Raw genomic sequence first — 15298 nt, forward strand, 5'->3', positions numbered from 1 at the left:
ATCCAGGATCTCAGCTCTCAGAGATATCTAAGGATCCTTAAACCTATCCAGGATCCCGATCTTAATAGAGTCTTAGGATCCTGAACATCGCCATTATTATTTCCTAACAAGTTTAACGGCTATATTTCTTGTTTATTTCTCACATGTGCAGAAATGGTGAACATATGACTTGTTCATAGGGATGTTATTCGGGTCGGAACCGAACCGAACCGAATAAACCGAAAACCAAATAAGGTTAATTGTATGAACCGAAAACCGAACCAAATAAGCAATACGGGTTCGGTTCGGTTCGGTTCGGGTATTATTCGATTCGGTTCGGTTCCGATCCGAATAACCCAAATAACTTGTGCAAGATGATTAAGGAGTCGAATAACCCGAATATTTTGTAGTCGAATAACCCGAATAACCCTAATAGCCCGAATAACCTGAATAACCCGAATAACCCAAATATTTTGTATTACTTTTGAATCTTATGATTTCATAAATATATATCTCGAATAAACCGAATATTTTGTAGTCGAATAACCCTAATAGGCCTAACAACCCGAATATATTACGATTTTGGTGTAATTGGCGATCAAACAAATTAAATGTCGACAACAAGAGGTAGAAGTCGGCACTTGGCAGCAAGAAGTAGAATGTTCTTCGATTCGGCAGCAAGAAATTTTCAATGTTCGGCAACAAGAAATTTTCAATGTTCTTTGATTGATCAAAGAAATCGACAACAAGAAATTTTCAATGTTCTTTGATTCGGTGTAATTGTGTTCGTCGGTTCGATTTGGTGTAATTGTGTTTGGTTTACCCGCTCTTAGGATTAGGGAATCGAATGGGAGAATCGTTGAGACGTCGACTGTGAGAGGGAGTCGTATAGGATAATCGATTCACGACTCACACAATTGAAAATAGACGCTTCATATTCGGTTCGGTTTTTTGGACCGAATAAGTCCTTATTCGGGTAACCCGGACCGAATAACCCGAAAACCGAATCGAATTGCTTATTCGGGTCTTATTCGGTTCGGTTCAGTTCGGGTTTTCGGCCCAATTTCTCATCCCTATTAGAACACTCAAACAAGGCTAGGGTTTCAAGGTAATGCCTTCTGGGAGTATAAGGGATGATGGGGGAAATATAAGTTGTTTAAATAGGGTGCAAACCCTAAATATTAGGGTTTTTTTCCAGATAGCTCCTACTCATCGAGTCGGTCTTTTGACTCATCGAGTAGGTCATTAAACCCCCGCGTCCAAAATCGATTCTACTCGATGAGTTGGGCCTCCAACTCGTCGAGTCCCACGCTAAAAGTGATAATTACATGAATAAAATGCGTACCAGGAACCGGGTACTACACTGTTCACCCAGCGTTGCTGGTAGCTACCTGCGACAACCTCTTCATAATCCACTGGAATCCTTCATATTTGTTGGAACCTGAAAGTGAACGTCTAGCAATCTCTAACTTCTGTTGTTTCAAAGTCAGAGTTATGTCCGAAATGGTTAGGGTACGAAATGGTGGTTGAAGTCCGCAGTGGAGTTCGTGGTATGAGATGAATATATGTTCCGAGATAGTGTATCCGTCTGTGCATTAATTGTTCTTGTCTTTTACTTGATGTAACCTTACAAAGGACTTAGTCTTTTTTCAATTGGGATAATCAGAACGTTAGAATTAAGTTGTTTATCCAGTCCTTTGCATGCATTTCGGTTTGTAAGTTGTACCTCCTTTTGCTATATAAAAAGTGTTTGATGACAAAAATAAATGATGGTTTGTTGTTCCAAAGATAGTTATATTTAAATTTACTTCTCTTTCACTTTTCTCTCAAATCAAACTCTTTCAAACATTCTACTTGTTCATTTACTATCTTTACCTTGATTATACTCATAGTTCGTTATTTAATACTAGAAGTACTTCGTTGGTTTCTCTATCCAGTCTCGACTGGTGTTGTCAGACTTTACTGGAACACTTAATTAGAAGAGGACATTGATCTTAAGCATTAACTCAAGGTTTGAGTTTTCAAACATTGTCACTGCGCATCGTATCTTTGTTCTCACAATATCTCACATAATGTGCAACAAACCCCTATACCAATTATAAGTGGTGGTGGTGACCGAGTGATGGTGGTGGTATTTTCCCTATGGTTTCTCATTATAAGCTACATGAAATGAAAGTGTTTGACAGTGATCCTAACAATTTCGATGATGAGAGATGATGATTTTGCGTATCTCACGACTTTGTGGTAGAACCAATAAATTAACAAGAATTATTCTTATAAATTAAAAATAAATTAATAATCTAATAAAATAATATTTAGTATATGAAGAAAATAATAAATTAAAAGTAATAATCCAATAAAAAATAGTTTAAAAATAAGAAATTACAAAAATTAACTAAAAGAAAATAATAATCCAATAATATAATATTTATTATGATATAAATATGATATATTAAAAACTATATGTATGGATATATAATAATTTAATAAAAAAGAATTACTTCGACAAAGTAAAAAAAAAAAAAAGAATTAACTAAAACACATTAATAATCCAATAAAACAATATTTAGTATATGAAGAAAATAATAAATTAAAAGTAATAATCCAATAAAAAATAATTAAAAAAACTTATAAATATTAACTAAAAGAAATTAATAACCCGATAATATAATATTTAAAACTATATGTATCGATATATAATAACTCAATAAAAAGAATTATTCCAACAAAAAAAAAAAGTTAAAAAAATCAACTAAAATAAATTAATAATCCAATAATCCAATATTTATTAATATATAATATTATATATTAAAAATAGTATTTATTAATATATAATACCTCAATAAAATAAAAAAGAATGTATGCAAAAATAGTTCTTATAGCATGGTAAAAGACAAAGTGCGAAAATGATCCCTGAGGGTAAAATTGAAATTTTAAAAAAATTAACAGCCAATCAATTAAACGTAATGGATAAGGGATCAAAATCACAATAAAATTTGTTGAAAATGACCAAATTTACAACTTGTCAAACGTTTGAACCATAACCATATAAAATGAGAAACCACATAGATCATTTTTGCAGTTTTGTCTTATTTCAAAGTTTATTTACACAAATCTTCATAATTTAAATTTTACATACTTTATTTAAAATTATATTAAATTAGATCTGTACATAATGTTATTTTCATCTTATATTTCAAAAACAAATAAAAAATTGACATCTTAATACAATCGATTCACAGTTTAATACAGTTAATTCATAATTTAATACAATTAAATCGTGGTTTAATAAAAAACAACCACAACTTAGCATAATAATTTCAAACTTTAATACAAAACATTATACTTCAAAGTCACATTCTTAAATTAAAACTTACATTTCAATACTTTAATTCACAGTTTAATAGAGTAGTTTCTCTCATTCACGATTAGTATAACTTAAAAACACGATTGATTTTGTTGAAGCATCTCATCAAATATTTTGTGTGCACCAAATAGTTCACAGTTTAATAGAGTGTTTCAAGACTCTCATTTATAGTTTAATAAAACAATTTAGGAATCTTATTAAAAGTATTCATAACTTAAAAACATATTAATTCACTCATTCACAGTCAAAACTAACTTCAACAGAACTAAACAATAGTTGAAATATTAAAAATCAAAATTCACATCTTAAAAAAAAATTACATTATTTGAGAAAACATTAACATAATAACATACATTCTAATTTTAATTCACAATATAACAACCATAAAACATAACATGTGAATAATAGTTTGATGTAAATATTATATCAAATAAGAAAACAAACATTTATTCACAACCTAACAACAAATAAAAACCATGATTAACAAAAATAAACAATAAGTGAGAAAACATTAAATTCACAGCTTAACAGAAGGGAAAATAATCAAAACACAAATCGACATACCTAATGTGTTTCATTGGAGATCAAAGAGAAAGAGATGAAGAATGTGGCAATGATGGAACATATCTAAGGTGATGGAACTACCATCAGCCACTAGTATCACTATTATAGCTTCAAATCTATACATGAAATAGCACCACACAAACTAGATCTAGAAAAATTGAACCAGATGCACTAGATCTGACCAGATCTGAATGTGATGTAATAGTAAGAGGTTGTAGTGAACATCAGTGGTGGTAGCGATGGTGGAAACAAAGTTGACGGTGATGAAGATGATATCAAATCTGACCAAATCGCACTAGATCTGAGATGTTTTGCATTTTAAAGAGGGAACGTTAAGCTGAAACAACTTCGTGACTCTAGATCTGAGACCAGGTGGCGATTGATGGTGGATATGGATGTATTTTCATCCGATCTTATCGGATCCGTGTTTTCGTTGGTGGTAGATTAACGATATGAAAGAAGAATCCATGTTGACAGTGAGGGACAAATGTGGTAGTTATGCCGTTCGCCGAAGCTCATAAATTTGGAGTAGAAAATCATAGAACTGAAGCCAAAAATCGTAGATCGAAAGACGAAAGTCGTAGATATGAAGAAAAAAAAGCGTAGACCTAAAGCTGAAAATCGTAGATCTGAAGCTGAAATTGTAGATCTGGAATCAACCGGAGCTTGTGTATCTGATGGCGGTGGTTCACTAGTGGTAGTAAGCAGCAACGGTTCGTCGACAACAAATGGATGGTAGTTGGTGGCAACCAGTGATAACGTTTATGTGTTATTCAAGTTTAAGATGAGAGATAAGATATCCATGTAAGAGTGTGTCTAGTGTCTAAATAGAAATAATAAAACATGAAAGTGATTTATTGTGTTATAATTTAATAAAAAAAGTTCTTAAGTGGTTTTTAACTTTTAAAGTTTCTCATTTGATCTTATATATATATACCACATTTGTATTATATAATTTAATAAAAAAAGTTTTTAAGTGGTTTTTAACTTTTAAGATTTCTTATTTGATCTTTTATATATATATATATATATATATATATATATATATATATATATATATATATAATTGAATTATTGAATATCTATTATTATATGTAAAATACAAATGAATAATTTATTTAATATATAATTTGTGGTGCGGTTCAGTCTTTTCGATTGATGTATATATCAAAACCGCACCAATTCGAAAACTTTCGGTTTTTGCAAAATTATAAACCGCACCATCGATATCGACAATTGTTTCGATTTCAGTTTATAAAGGATATTTGTCTTTGTTCATCCCTGTTAGTGGGTCTATTTATATTTCACAATAATATATTATTTAACAAACTATATAAAAAAAAAGATAAAATACACAAAAAAGGGTATAATAATCCTTTCATTTGAGCTAAATTTGAATATGGAATTACATATGACATGCTATAGTGACTATTTCTGTAAATTCGTCTAAATTGAATATCAAATACGTATCTACTTTTACTATAATAAATGAAGGTTTTTTTTTTACCACATGTCATCTTCTCCTTCATTTGGACACTTGACATTTTTTAAAATTTTTAAAATTTATATTTTCCACTTATCATTTTATTGTATTTTTCATTTTATTAAATTAAAATTTCATATCTAATGTATAAGACAATATATATGTAAAGTATTTATTAGAAAAAGTTTATATATGTAATGTATTCAATATATTAAAATTTTAATAATTCAAAATTTTTCATAATTTTCTTATAAATTCAAACTTTTCAAATTGTTAAAATTTCATATATTTTTTGTTAAAATTAAACTCATGTAATACATGAGTTTCACACCTAACTAATGTTAATATTTAATTTAATTATAAAATTTGATCATATAAATGTTTGATTCATAAAAAATTGTAACAAATATGTAGTCCTCCTCTAACAAAATTGAACGAAAATTAAGTTTATGATTGAACCTCTTTAAAGATTTTAAATATCTATTTGATTAAATTTCGGATTTCCCAATCACAATGAATCATCAATAAACCTCTTTAAAAGATTCCGTACAAATCTGTCATCCTAAACAATCCGGTGTTACCTTTCCGCATCGTAATTATCCAATCCAGCGATCATCGGGCGTTTGTTCTTCTCGGTTTCTCAGGCGCGGAATTCATCCATTTTAGGGTTTAAACAGTTCTGCTACACTTAGTCAAATCTAGGGTTTTTTCTTATCTGCCTCAAAACACCACACAGTTTTCAATTTGTAGAAGCTCGATCGATGCCTGAAGTTTCGAATTAAGCAAAACCCCAACTCAATTTGATTACTCCCTCGTTCTAGGGTTTTTATTTGATTCTACAACTTACATCACAATGTCTGACTGGCAACAGTATGCTCAAACCATATTTTTCGGTTTGATATTTTCATTTCTTCTAGCAAAACTCTTCTCTATAATCTTCTCGTTTCGTGACCAAAATCTCCGTATTACTCGTGCTAACTCTGATGAAGATCAATCCTATGAAAAACTAAGTGAATCCGACTCCGAATCAGTTCAGGAAGAGAAGAAACAAGGTGCGGAGTTTCCAAGGGATTCCAACACTAGTGACGAAGAAAAACCATTAGTTGGTCAAGGAAAGGAAAATGCATGGACTAGTAGTGATACTGATGACGATTGGGAAGGTGTAGAGAGTACGGAATTAGATGAGGCGTTTAGTGCTGCCACCGCGTTTGTGGCGGCGACAGCCGCTGATCGGTCATCGCCGAAGGTTTCTACTGATTTGCAGTTACAGCTTTATGGATTGTATAAAATTGCCACTGAAGGACCTTGCAGCGTTCCTCAGCCTTCTGCCCTAAAAATGACTGCTCGCGCTAAATGGTAAATCTCTTCCACCTCTGTTACAGTTGCAGTCATTCTAACAATTTCATTGTAACATCCAGGAACGCATGGCAGAAACTAGGTGCAATGCCCACAGAGGAAGCAATGTTGAAGTATCTTGAGATTATTACAGAGTTATACCCTACTTGGGTTGCTGGTTCAACTTCTGTAAGATGATGATTCCCCCTATCTCTAAAGTAATTCCTTACATGTTATCATTCCACTAATTCATCATATTCTCCTATTTACTTAATCTAATAATCCACAGAAGAGAAAAGATGGAGATGCCAATGAACGATCAAGTAAAGATACCAGACCAATGGGACCTGTTTTCAGCTCTTTGATCCATGAAGAGGAATCCGACGAGTTGTAAGGTTCTTTAAACCTTTTATGTTTGAGATTACTGCTACCAAAATGCTTTTTGATCATGTTATATAGATATATGTAACTGATTGTAAATTTATAATTCTTTCATAGAGTAGTAAATACTGTTTTTTGACTAACACCTTGAAATGAATTCTCAGAAAACTAGATGCAATACATGCTTTTGCAAGAGAAGGAGATACAGAGAACTTGCTCAAATGTGTTGAGGGTGGTGTTCCAGTGGATATAAAGGGTTTGCTACATTTCTATTTCCTAAAGTCAAATTTATAAAAATCTTATACACATACACACTTTTTTTATATTCTCATGATCCAAAATTTACAGATAGTGAAGGCCGAACCCCTTTGCATTGGGCTGTTGATCGTGGCCATATTGAAGCTGCAGAATTGCTGTTGAGCAAGAAGGCTGATGTGAACTTGAAGGTAATCTTGATATTAGCATTTTATCAGTTGATTGCAATTTTTGTTCTTGTTGTGTGTTTCTGAATTCATATCTATAAACTGAAGGATAATGAAGGGCAGACAGCATTGCATTATGCTGCTGTTTGTGAGAGAGAAAGCATTGCTGAGTTGCTTGTGAAAAGAAATGCTGCTAAAGATATAAAAGATGATGATGGTAACTACCCTAGTGATCTTTGTGAATCAAAATGGCCCTGGATCCAACCCCAGGTTGCTTCTCTTGATTGAAAATTTTGTTTTGTTATCTTTTAAAAATTAAAAGTTTAAATGTTTTTTTTTTTCATCTTTCGTGCTTCCTGTTCTTACAATTGAACAGTGTATTCAGGCATTTTGTAGCTCATAGATTCCTCGTTTATCTTTGGTTTCTTATCGAATATGTTACTAGATAATGAAGGAGGTGATATTCATACTCATGATATCTTCGAATATATCAGATTCTTACATGTTTGTTCTTTAAATATATAGTCAACTTATGCATATTCTAAATATTTGTAACCTAACAATTCTAAGGATGCTAAGACACACATTGCAAAAATGGGTATATTACTTGAAAATAACATTTAAATAGAAGGAAATAGATAACATCAAACTCTCTTTAGCGAAGAAAACTTATAACTGGTGTGTGCATTGTTGAAAGTTTACATCTTCAACAAGCAAAACATTACTTATGCGAGTTAAAAACATTGCTTGTGAATCATTATCGAGTTTTATTTAGTGGAGACATGTATTTATCGTTAATATTTTTTTTCATGAAAAATAAGTTAAACCGTCGAAAGTTTATTAGAATTACTTTTTGTTCCCACAAATTCTCATACAAAATCCGAGGTATTGTGGTTATTTTCTTAAAGGGAAGTGATTTTTCAACAACGGATTTTACTCCATCCACTTAAATATATTTGTATTGCCAAATATGCCCTTCATTTAATTCCAAGGTTATGTTTCCGAACGATAATGACGTTCCTTATTCTTGCTTCCTCATCGAGTCATCAGCGATGCCTTTTCAATATTTGATTCTCAAGTAGCTTCATTGCTATTTATGATTCTTGAGCACAGTCATTACTATACGAATGAATTGTCAATTTTTGACTGATTAAACCTATTGAATGTATGACGCCGTAGATCATATGAAGTTTCAATTTCCTATGGGCATCTCGAGTATGGAGATCAAATGACTGCATTCGAACAATTACAATATCTTTTGGAGCACTTTAGACACAAAGTTATCAGTTTCAAGCCTTGTTTTAAGTATTAAAATGACTAAATGAATGTCGATCTTTCAGTTTTTAAAAGAAATTAAGTATTAAAATGAGAATGGTGAAAAGAATAACTAAGAAGAAAAAAAAGTTAGTTTTATTTTTGGCATGGGTGTGGAAAAAAGAGGTGGATTGCGTGTGTTCTCTCTCTTTCAATATTAAATGAGGGGTATAATTGGTAATAGATATAAATTTTAATGGATGAATCAAAATTTTGAATAGAAGAATCACATCCCTTTCTTAAAACGTATAATTCTATTTTTAATTATAGTAATTTCAGATATGAGCAACCTATTTATTTGTAATGTAAAATAAGAAAATAGTCACCATGTTTCGAATCGTTTCATAATTCGGGACCGATACGAAAATGAAGAGTTCAGCGTGACTGCACCGCATCCACCAAAGTTTTCCAGATTGGCAATTTTCAATATTTACTCTGATGTTTAAATAATATATTCATCTTGATTGGTTTTGGAACAACTCATATGTATGGTTTATTGTTTTAAAAACGAAAATTTTACTATAAATTTTTTGACCGTTTCCAGTTGGTATTAGAACATTGGTTTGATGGATTCGGACACACTATTGGGTATGTAAGAGCTCAAACTAATGAATTGGTAATCTTTTGAATGAAAATAAGTTTCTAAAAAGATTTTTCTAAAGACAATAAGTTTCTGAAAAAAAAATTATAAAGAAAAAGGGGGTGTGATGCGTGCAATCAACCGAGCTCAAGTAAGTGATTCCCAAAATACCCATGCATGTTGAGATGTTATATGATATGAATGTTTGCGTACTAGGATAAGGCTATGGATACTTTTAGGAATTGCATGATAGATTGGCCTGATATGTGATGCATTGTAGCCTAGGAAGCATTGGATGCTATGCTAGATTAGGATATGTACTGGTATCCATAATTGCTAAGTGTATGCTTTAAAAATTGTATACAGTTAGGATCATATAGCCCTAAAATGACTGATTTGGCCTTATTTCATGTTCCTTGTCTAGTTGTGGTCCTGTTGGGTTTTAGTATACTACAACATCCTTTGGTACACATACAATCCTAAATGCTTTGGATCTATGTTTTCTTTAATTATACATGCAATATTGTTTTCAAAGCATTAAGCCTACAACTAGCATACAGTTGACATAAACAACATAAAATACTAGTTAGGAGTTTACCTCTTTATATAGCTTGTAGAACTTGTTGTATTTGACCTTTAAGAACTTAGCACCCCAAGTGTGATGCCTCAAACGGTTCACAACACACTTAGGACAAATGATGACTTTTTAGAGAATGTCTTGCACATAAACTGACTTATATGTGACGGGTTTTACACAAAAATAGCATCCTATGTGTTCATGCAAACCCTAAAGCTTGGATCTAGGTTTCTTTATTATACATGCAATTCATCCAAGACTTATAAACCCTAGAACTAGCATACATGATTCAAAGTTGACATAAGAAAACAGATCTAGATGATTACCTCTTGAATAATGGCTTGAATCTTCTTGTCTTGGAGCTTAGAGTCACAAATGTCACCCCTCTAATGGCTTACAAACACCACACAAGAAAGAGGATGATAATGAAGAGAGGGAAGAGGCAAAATTTCGGCTATGATCTCTCTAGGGTATCAAGTGGCCGAAATTTGGAAGCCTTAGGGTCTTATTTATACTTGTGCTGCTAGGGTTTCAACCTAAACCTTAATGGACAACATAGGCGTTAAGCAATCCAAAGAAGCTTCTGGAATAGGGCCTTTATGGCCGAAATTATGGATGGATACATCCTAATTTTTTCCATCATGCCTATTCCAAGAGGCTCCTCAACCCAATACTCAACTATCACACATTTGACAATTTAAGTCCTTGATATTAAATTAATGTCTTTTAGCCACAAAATTAATTTCTTCATTAATTATTGTCTAATACTAATTTAATTATATGATTTCTCTTTTAATACAATATTCATTTAATATATTAATAAACCATATTAACCTCTCTATTCATAAATCACCCTGTGAAGTTGCTTTGGTAAAGACAACCCAAAAGGACCATGCACAACCGGGTCAAGAACTTACCAAATATAGTTACGGGCTTAGACACTAATCCAATAATATGAACTCATAGAACATTAGGGTGCCGATTTGGTGATTTAGGGGCTCCATTTATAGTGGCAAAACTAGGGTTACAACCATGCAAACCCTAATGCTCCATAACCTTTCATATTTACTTAGGCTCCATGGGTTAAACCTCCATGGACTATCATATTGGTTTAGCCCATCCTAAATAACCATTGGCCCACACTATAAGAATCATTGATTTACTTAATCGGTCCCTATATATTTAATTAGTCTCTTTTGATCACCAAGTTAATTTCAAATTAATTCTTGATCAGTACTAATTAAATCATATGATTTCATATTAATATATTAGAACTTATAATATATTAATAAATCATAAATAACCTCTTCTCAAAAGTCCATCCTATCAAATTCTCGTTGTGATATGCAACTTGAAATGGACCATGCTACTCTCATGTCAAGTACATAACAATTATAGTTATGGACTTAGACATCTAATCCAACAGGTCCTAGGGTTGAATCTTTTATTCAATAGTCTATTTGATCCTTTATTGGGTATAATTTGCATGCATAAGGCAACCGTCAATGAGAGTAGAGGTTCCTAGCATTGATAATAGTAAGTAAGTTTGGGATGTCCTTTGTTTGTTCTATGGCTTGGAGTGTTACTGCACGAATGTTGCTTGCTTTGTGCTTTGTGGAACTCTTAGTGATGTGAGTTATCTATTAATTGAATATGTTAAGTCACATGTTGCAAATGTTAAATAATCTCAGAGTGATGGGTTTGACTTTATTGCGTAACTTTCGTTTGAGTCTAACTGTTGTAGGGTTAAGTCTATTACTCAAAGGATTATCTACGCGTTGTGGCATGTGATTATATTCATGAAGTAGTTGGCTGATATTAGTGGGAGTTCTTCAGCAGTTGATGGCAGGGTGAGGTCGGAACTTAGGAGAGCCGAGGAAGTGCTTTAGCGGGTTGGGTTGTGCTGTTTAGTAGGTACTTGGAGTACCGATTTGAGAAGGTGACTTGGAGGGTTGGGGAGAACTCTTGAGGAAAGTATGGGTATGTGTGGAAGGTAGTATTGGGCCCATATTACTGAAAGCACTAGATCCATACTTGAATCGAGGGGAGTCACGGAGAATCTAGGAAGCCTGTGGATTAGGATTTTTAGGTATGTTCTGATTGTTGTTTTGTTGCTTTTGAGAATGGTGATGAGCACTCATGGAGGAGGTTCGGGTTCTGGTTCAAGCTCAGGTGCTGGTGAAAAGCCAATGGATGAGCGGGTGCGGGAGTTCATCACGTCGGAAATCACTCACAGTATTTTGGAGCGAAACTCATGTGATCTTTGGTACGATCAAGGAGGGGATCATGAAGATTGAGCAGGAGCTTCAGGATGCGTACTGATGGGTTTTGGTCATAAGACATCCTATGTGCTCATACAAACCCTAATGCTTGGATCTAGGTTTCTCTATTGTACATGCTTTGAATCCAAGACTATAAACTCTAATTCTAGCGTTCTAGTAATCATATTAATATGTAATTAGGTTTAAGATCATACCTTGATTGTTATGTAGCAATAACAATCCCAATTCCTCCTTGAATTGACTTTGGAAAGCTTAGAGTCACAAGTGTCACTCCTCTAATGGTTCACAAACACCATAAGCAAGAGGATGAAGGGGAGAGAGGTTGGAGGCTGCCAAAAACGTGTGTAAACCCTTACAAGAAGCTTAGCCACGTTTTTGAGCCTTAAGGGGTCTTTATATAGTTGGGCTATTAGGGTTATCTAACAAGGAAACCCTAATTTGGATGCTTAAGCCCTAAGCAACCCATAGACTCCTTTAATTAAGCCCATGGAAGATTTCTTTATGGGTTTCCCATTAGAATTCGTCCATCCCTTAATATGAGGCAATCCATGGCCCAAATTGCAATTATCTTATAATTACAATTCCAGTCCCTTAAGTTTAATTAATCTCTTTTAGTCACAAAACTAATTACAAATTAATTATTGACTAATATTAATTAAACAATATGATTTCTCCTTTAATATATTATTCTCATAATATATTAATAAATCATATTTAATCCTTTCTCTCCATAATTCATCCTATCAAGTTGCTTTGGTGAAGGCAACCCAAAAGGACCATGCACCATCGGGTCAAGTACATACCAAAATAGTTATGGACTTAGACACTAATCCAACACGTACCACACTGAGATTATGGAGTTGTTGGATGAGCGACTTGGGGCCTTTTAGATCGAGATTGCAGTTAGACAGTTGGGGGCGTAGACTCCCTCATTTCGGGAGAGGGTTTTGTTGGTTCCACAGTATGCGACAGACGAGGAGATTAAGAAGACAAGGTACCATGATATGCTGAAAGATGATATCCATAATTTGTTAACTTTTCAACTTTTCGGACTTTGAAGAACATGATAGCCATAGCCTGAGAGCAGGAGCTTGATTTGGAGCACCTCAGGAAAAGGAAACCAGAGCAGATTTAAATCATAGTGGGCCACAAGAAGAGGCCCAAGACTTAGGATTCGCGTTTGGGAGGCCATTAAGGTCAGAGCCGTTGTGCCAAGTGTGGGAGGACCCATGTGAGTGGATGTCGGGAGACTGGAAGGGGATGTTTCAGTTGTGATCTGATGGGTTATTTCATGTGACATCCCTAAATTCACGGCCAGAAAAGACCGATTTGTTTATCCTTTATTTGAACATCAAAGTATCATTTTAAAGAAATATGTTATAGAATTTGTTCCTAAAAATATGATAAGTAGATTATCAAAGCATTCCCGAAGCAACCGGTTTTCATTATGTCATTGTCAATATAGTACATAAGCATAAATAGAAATAGTACATGCCTTACAACATCTATTATTCTAATGGCCTATAATCCATAGATCTCTCATCAAATCAACACTCGTGTGCTCTTTTGCCACTACCTATAATACAAGAAACTGAGTGAGTCAGGATTGGGAGCCTGGTGAGCACATATTTCAACCCATAATAATTAAGTTTATTAATTTTCATCAAATCAATCAACCGATTACCCATTCCCGTTATCCCCCTTTCTGTTCCTAAAGCATTTAAATTAAGGGACCTAACCTAAGGATTTTCATTGGGATGACAAAACTGCTTAGAGGATTCCTTAGTAATATATGTCAAATAAGGCAACCATGAGGGGGATGGAGAACCCCTGGTGAACACGTAGTTCAAAAATACCTACAGGTTGCGAGCCTGCCAGCGTTCCACTAGACCATATAGAATAGTCCGTGGTCGTCATCTATACTCCTCTAGATGACTAAATCAACTTAAATATCGAGGCCTCTCATCATTTATTTCATCATCTGTATCATCTATCCATCTTTACACATCATACTTATATGTATAAAATACATATACAATTTAAATCAAAATAGACATGTATATTTTCTTTCATCCAACATAGATATCAAGAACACAAATAATATGAACACATAGCGCGTAATTTATATTAAATACTTCATATCTATGTGTAAGATGAAAGTAACTATGCACTCACTTGTTAAAGTGATGACTCCAAACTCGGGTAGTGCTTCGCTTCTAAAAAAATTATTTTCCTTCGACGAAGCCTAGTATCATTATCACTAGACAGGGGCCAGACATGAAACACTGAAGGCTAGGACCATTTTGGCATTTAAGCTGTTCTGAAATCCAACAACCCTATGCGGCCCTTCAAACCAAATTCCCTATACCACAAGTAATTAAAAAGTATTATAAACTTTGTATATTTTATAATACTTAGCACATATATTGTTTATAGGTTCATAATAACGATAATGAACTCAAACATAAGCTATAATTAAAGTAGGGTAAGCATAACTTACTTACAAGGGGTTTAGCTAGGAGTCGGGATCTGGAGGGGTAGAACTTTTGAGCCGAAGCTCTTCTTCTTGGAGCCTTCTGGCGCTCCGGAACTCGCCTCTAGCACTTGGGAAGAACTAGGGAAGGGGAGGGATTAAGAGCAATGTTTGAGAGAGAAAGAATAAGAAAGGTGTGAGAAAATGAGGTGATCCTCGCCTCTTATGATCTAAAGTTGGCAGCGGTAGTATTCACATTAAATATATGGAGGCATTATCTTTATGGCACAAAGTGAAAACTCTTCACTGATCATAAAAGTCTCCAACATCTATTTGATGAAAAGGAATTGAATATAAGACAACGACACTGGATAGAATTTCTCAAGGATTACGACTGTGATATACTTTACCACCCTGGTAAAGCAAATGTCGTAGCTGATGCTTAAATCCAAAAAGTAAACCTAGAGAGAAAGAGGCCAATAACTTTAAGAATAGAAGTTGTCTCAACTATTGTAGAAAGCATCAAGAAAGCTTAGGAGGA

General features: G+C 33.5%; 1 protein-coding gene across 1 annotated transcript; it reads left to right on the forward strand.

Annotated features, from left to right (window-relative positions):
- Positions 1 to 5886: 5886 nt before the first annotated feature.
- Positions 5887 to 8034, forward strand: LOC145017771 (acyl-CoA-binding domain-containing protein 1-like). The gene is made up of 6 exons (XM_078975729.1): positions 5887 to 6749; positions 6812 to 6917; positions 7018 to 7118; positions 7274 to 7365; positions 7458 to 7555; positions 7640 to 8034. The coding sequence occupies exons 1-6, from the start codon at positions 6247 to 6249 to the stop codon at positions 7817 to 7819; spliced, it is 1080 nt and encodes a 359-aa protein (XP_078831855.1). The 5' UTR covers positions 5887 to 6246; the 3' UTR covers positions 7820 to 8034.
- The last annotated feature ends 7264 nt before the right edge of the window (positions 8035 to 15298 follow it).

The sequence above is a fragment of the Lactuca saligna genome, chromosome 9 (genome assembly GCF_052625555.1).
Source record: "Lactuca saligna cultivar CGN05327 chromosome 9, ASM5262555v1, whole genome shotgun sequence".
Lineage (NCBI taxonomy): Eukaryota > Viridiplantae > Streptophyta > Magnoliopsida > Asterales > Asteraceae > Lactuca > Lactuca saligna.

Coding starts and splice junctions, on each gene's coding strand:
- LOC145017771 (XM_078975729.1), top strand. CDS start 6,247: ATGTCTGACTGGCAACAGTATGCTCAAACCATATTTTTCGGTTTGATA. Junction 7,119..7,273: donor GAAGAGGAATCCGACGAGTT/GTAAGGTTCTTT, acceptor ATGAATTCTCAG/AAAACTAGATGCAATACATG. Junction 7,366..7,457: donor TGTTCCAGTGGATATAAAGG/GTTTGCTACATT, acceptor CAAAATTTACAG/ATAGTGAAGGCCGAACCCCT.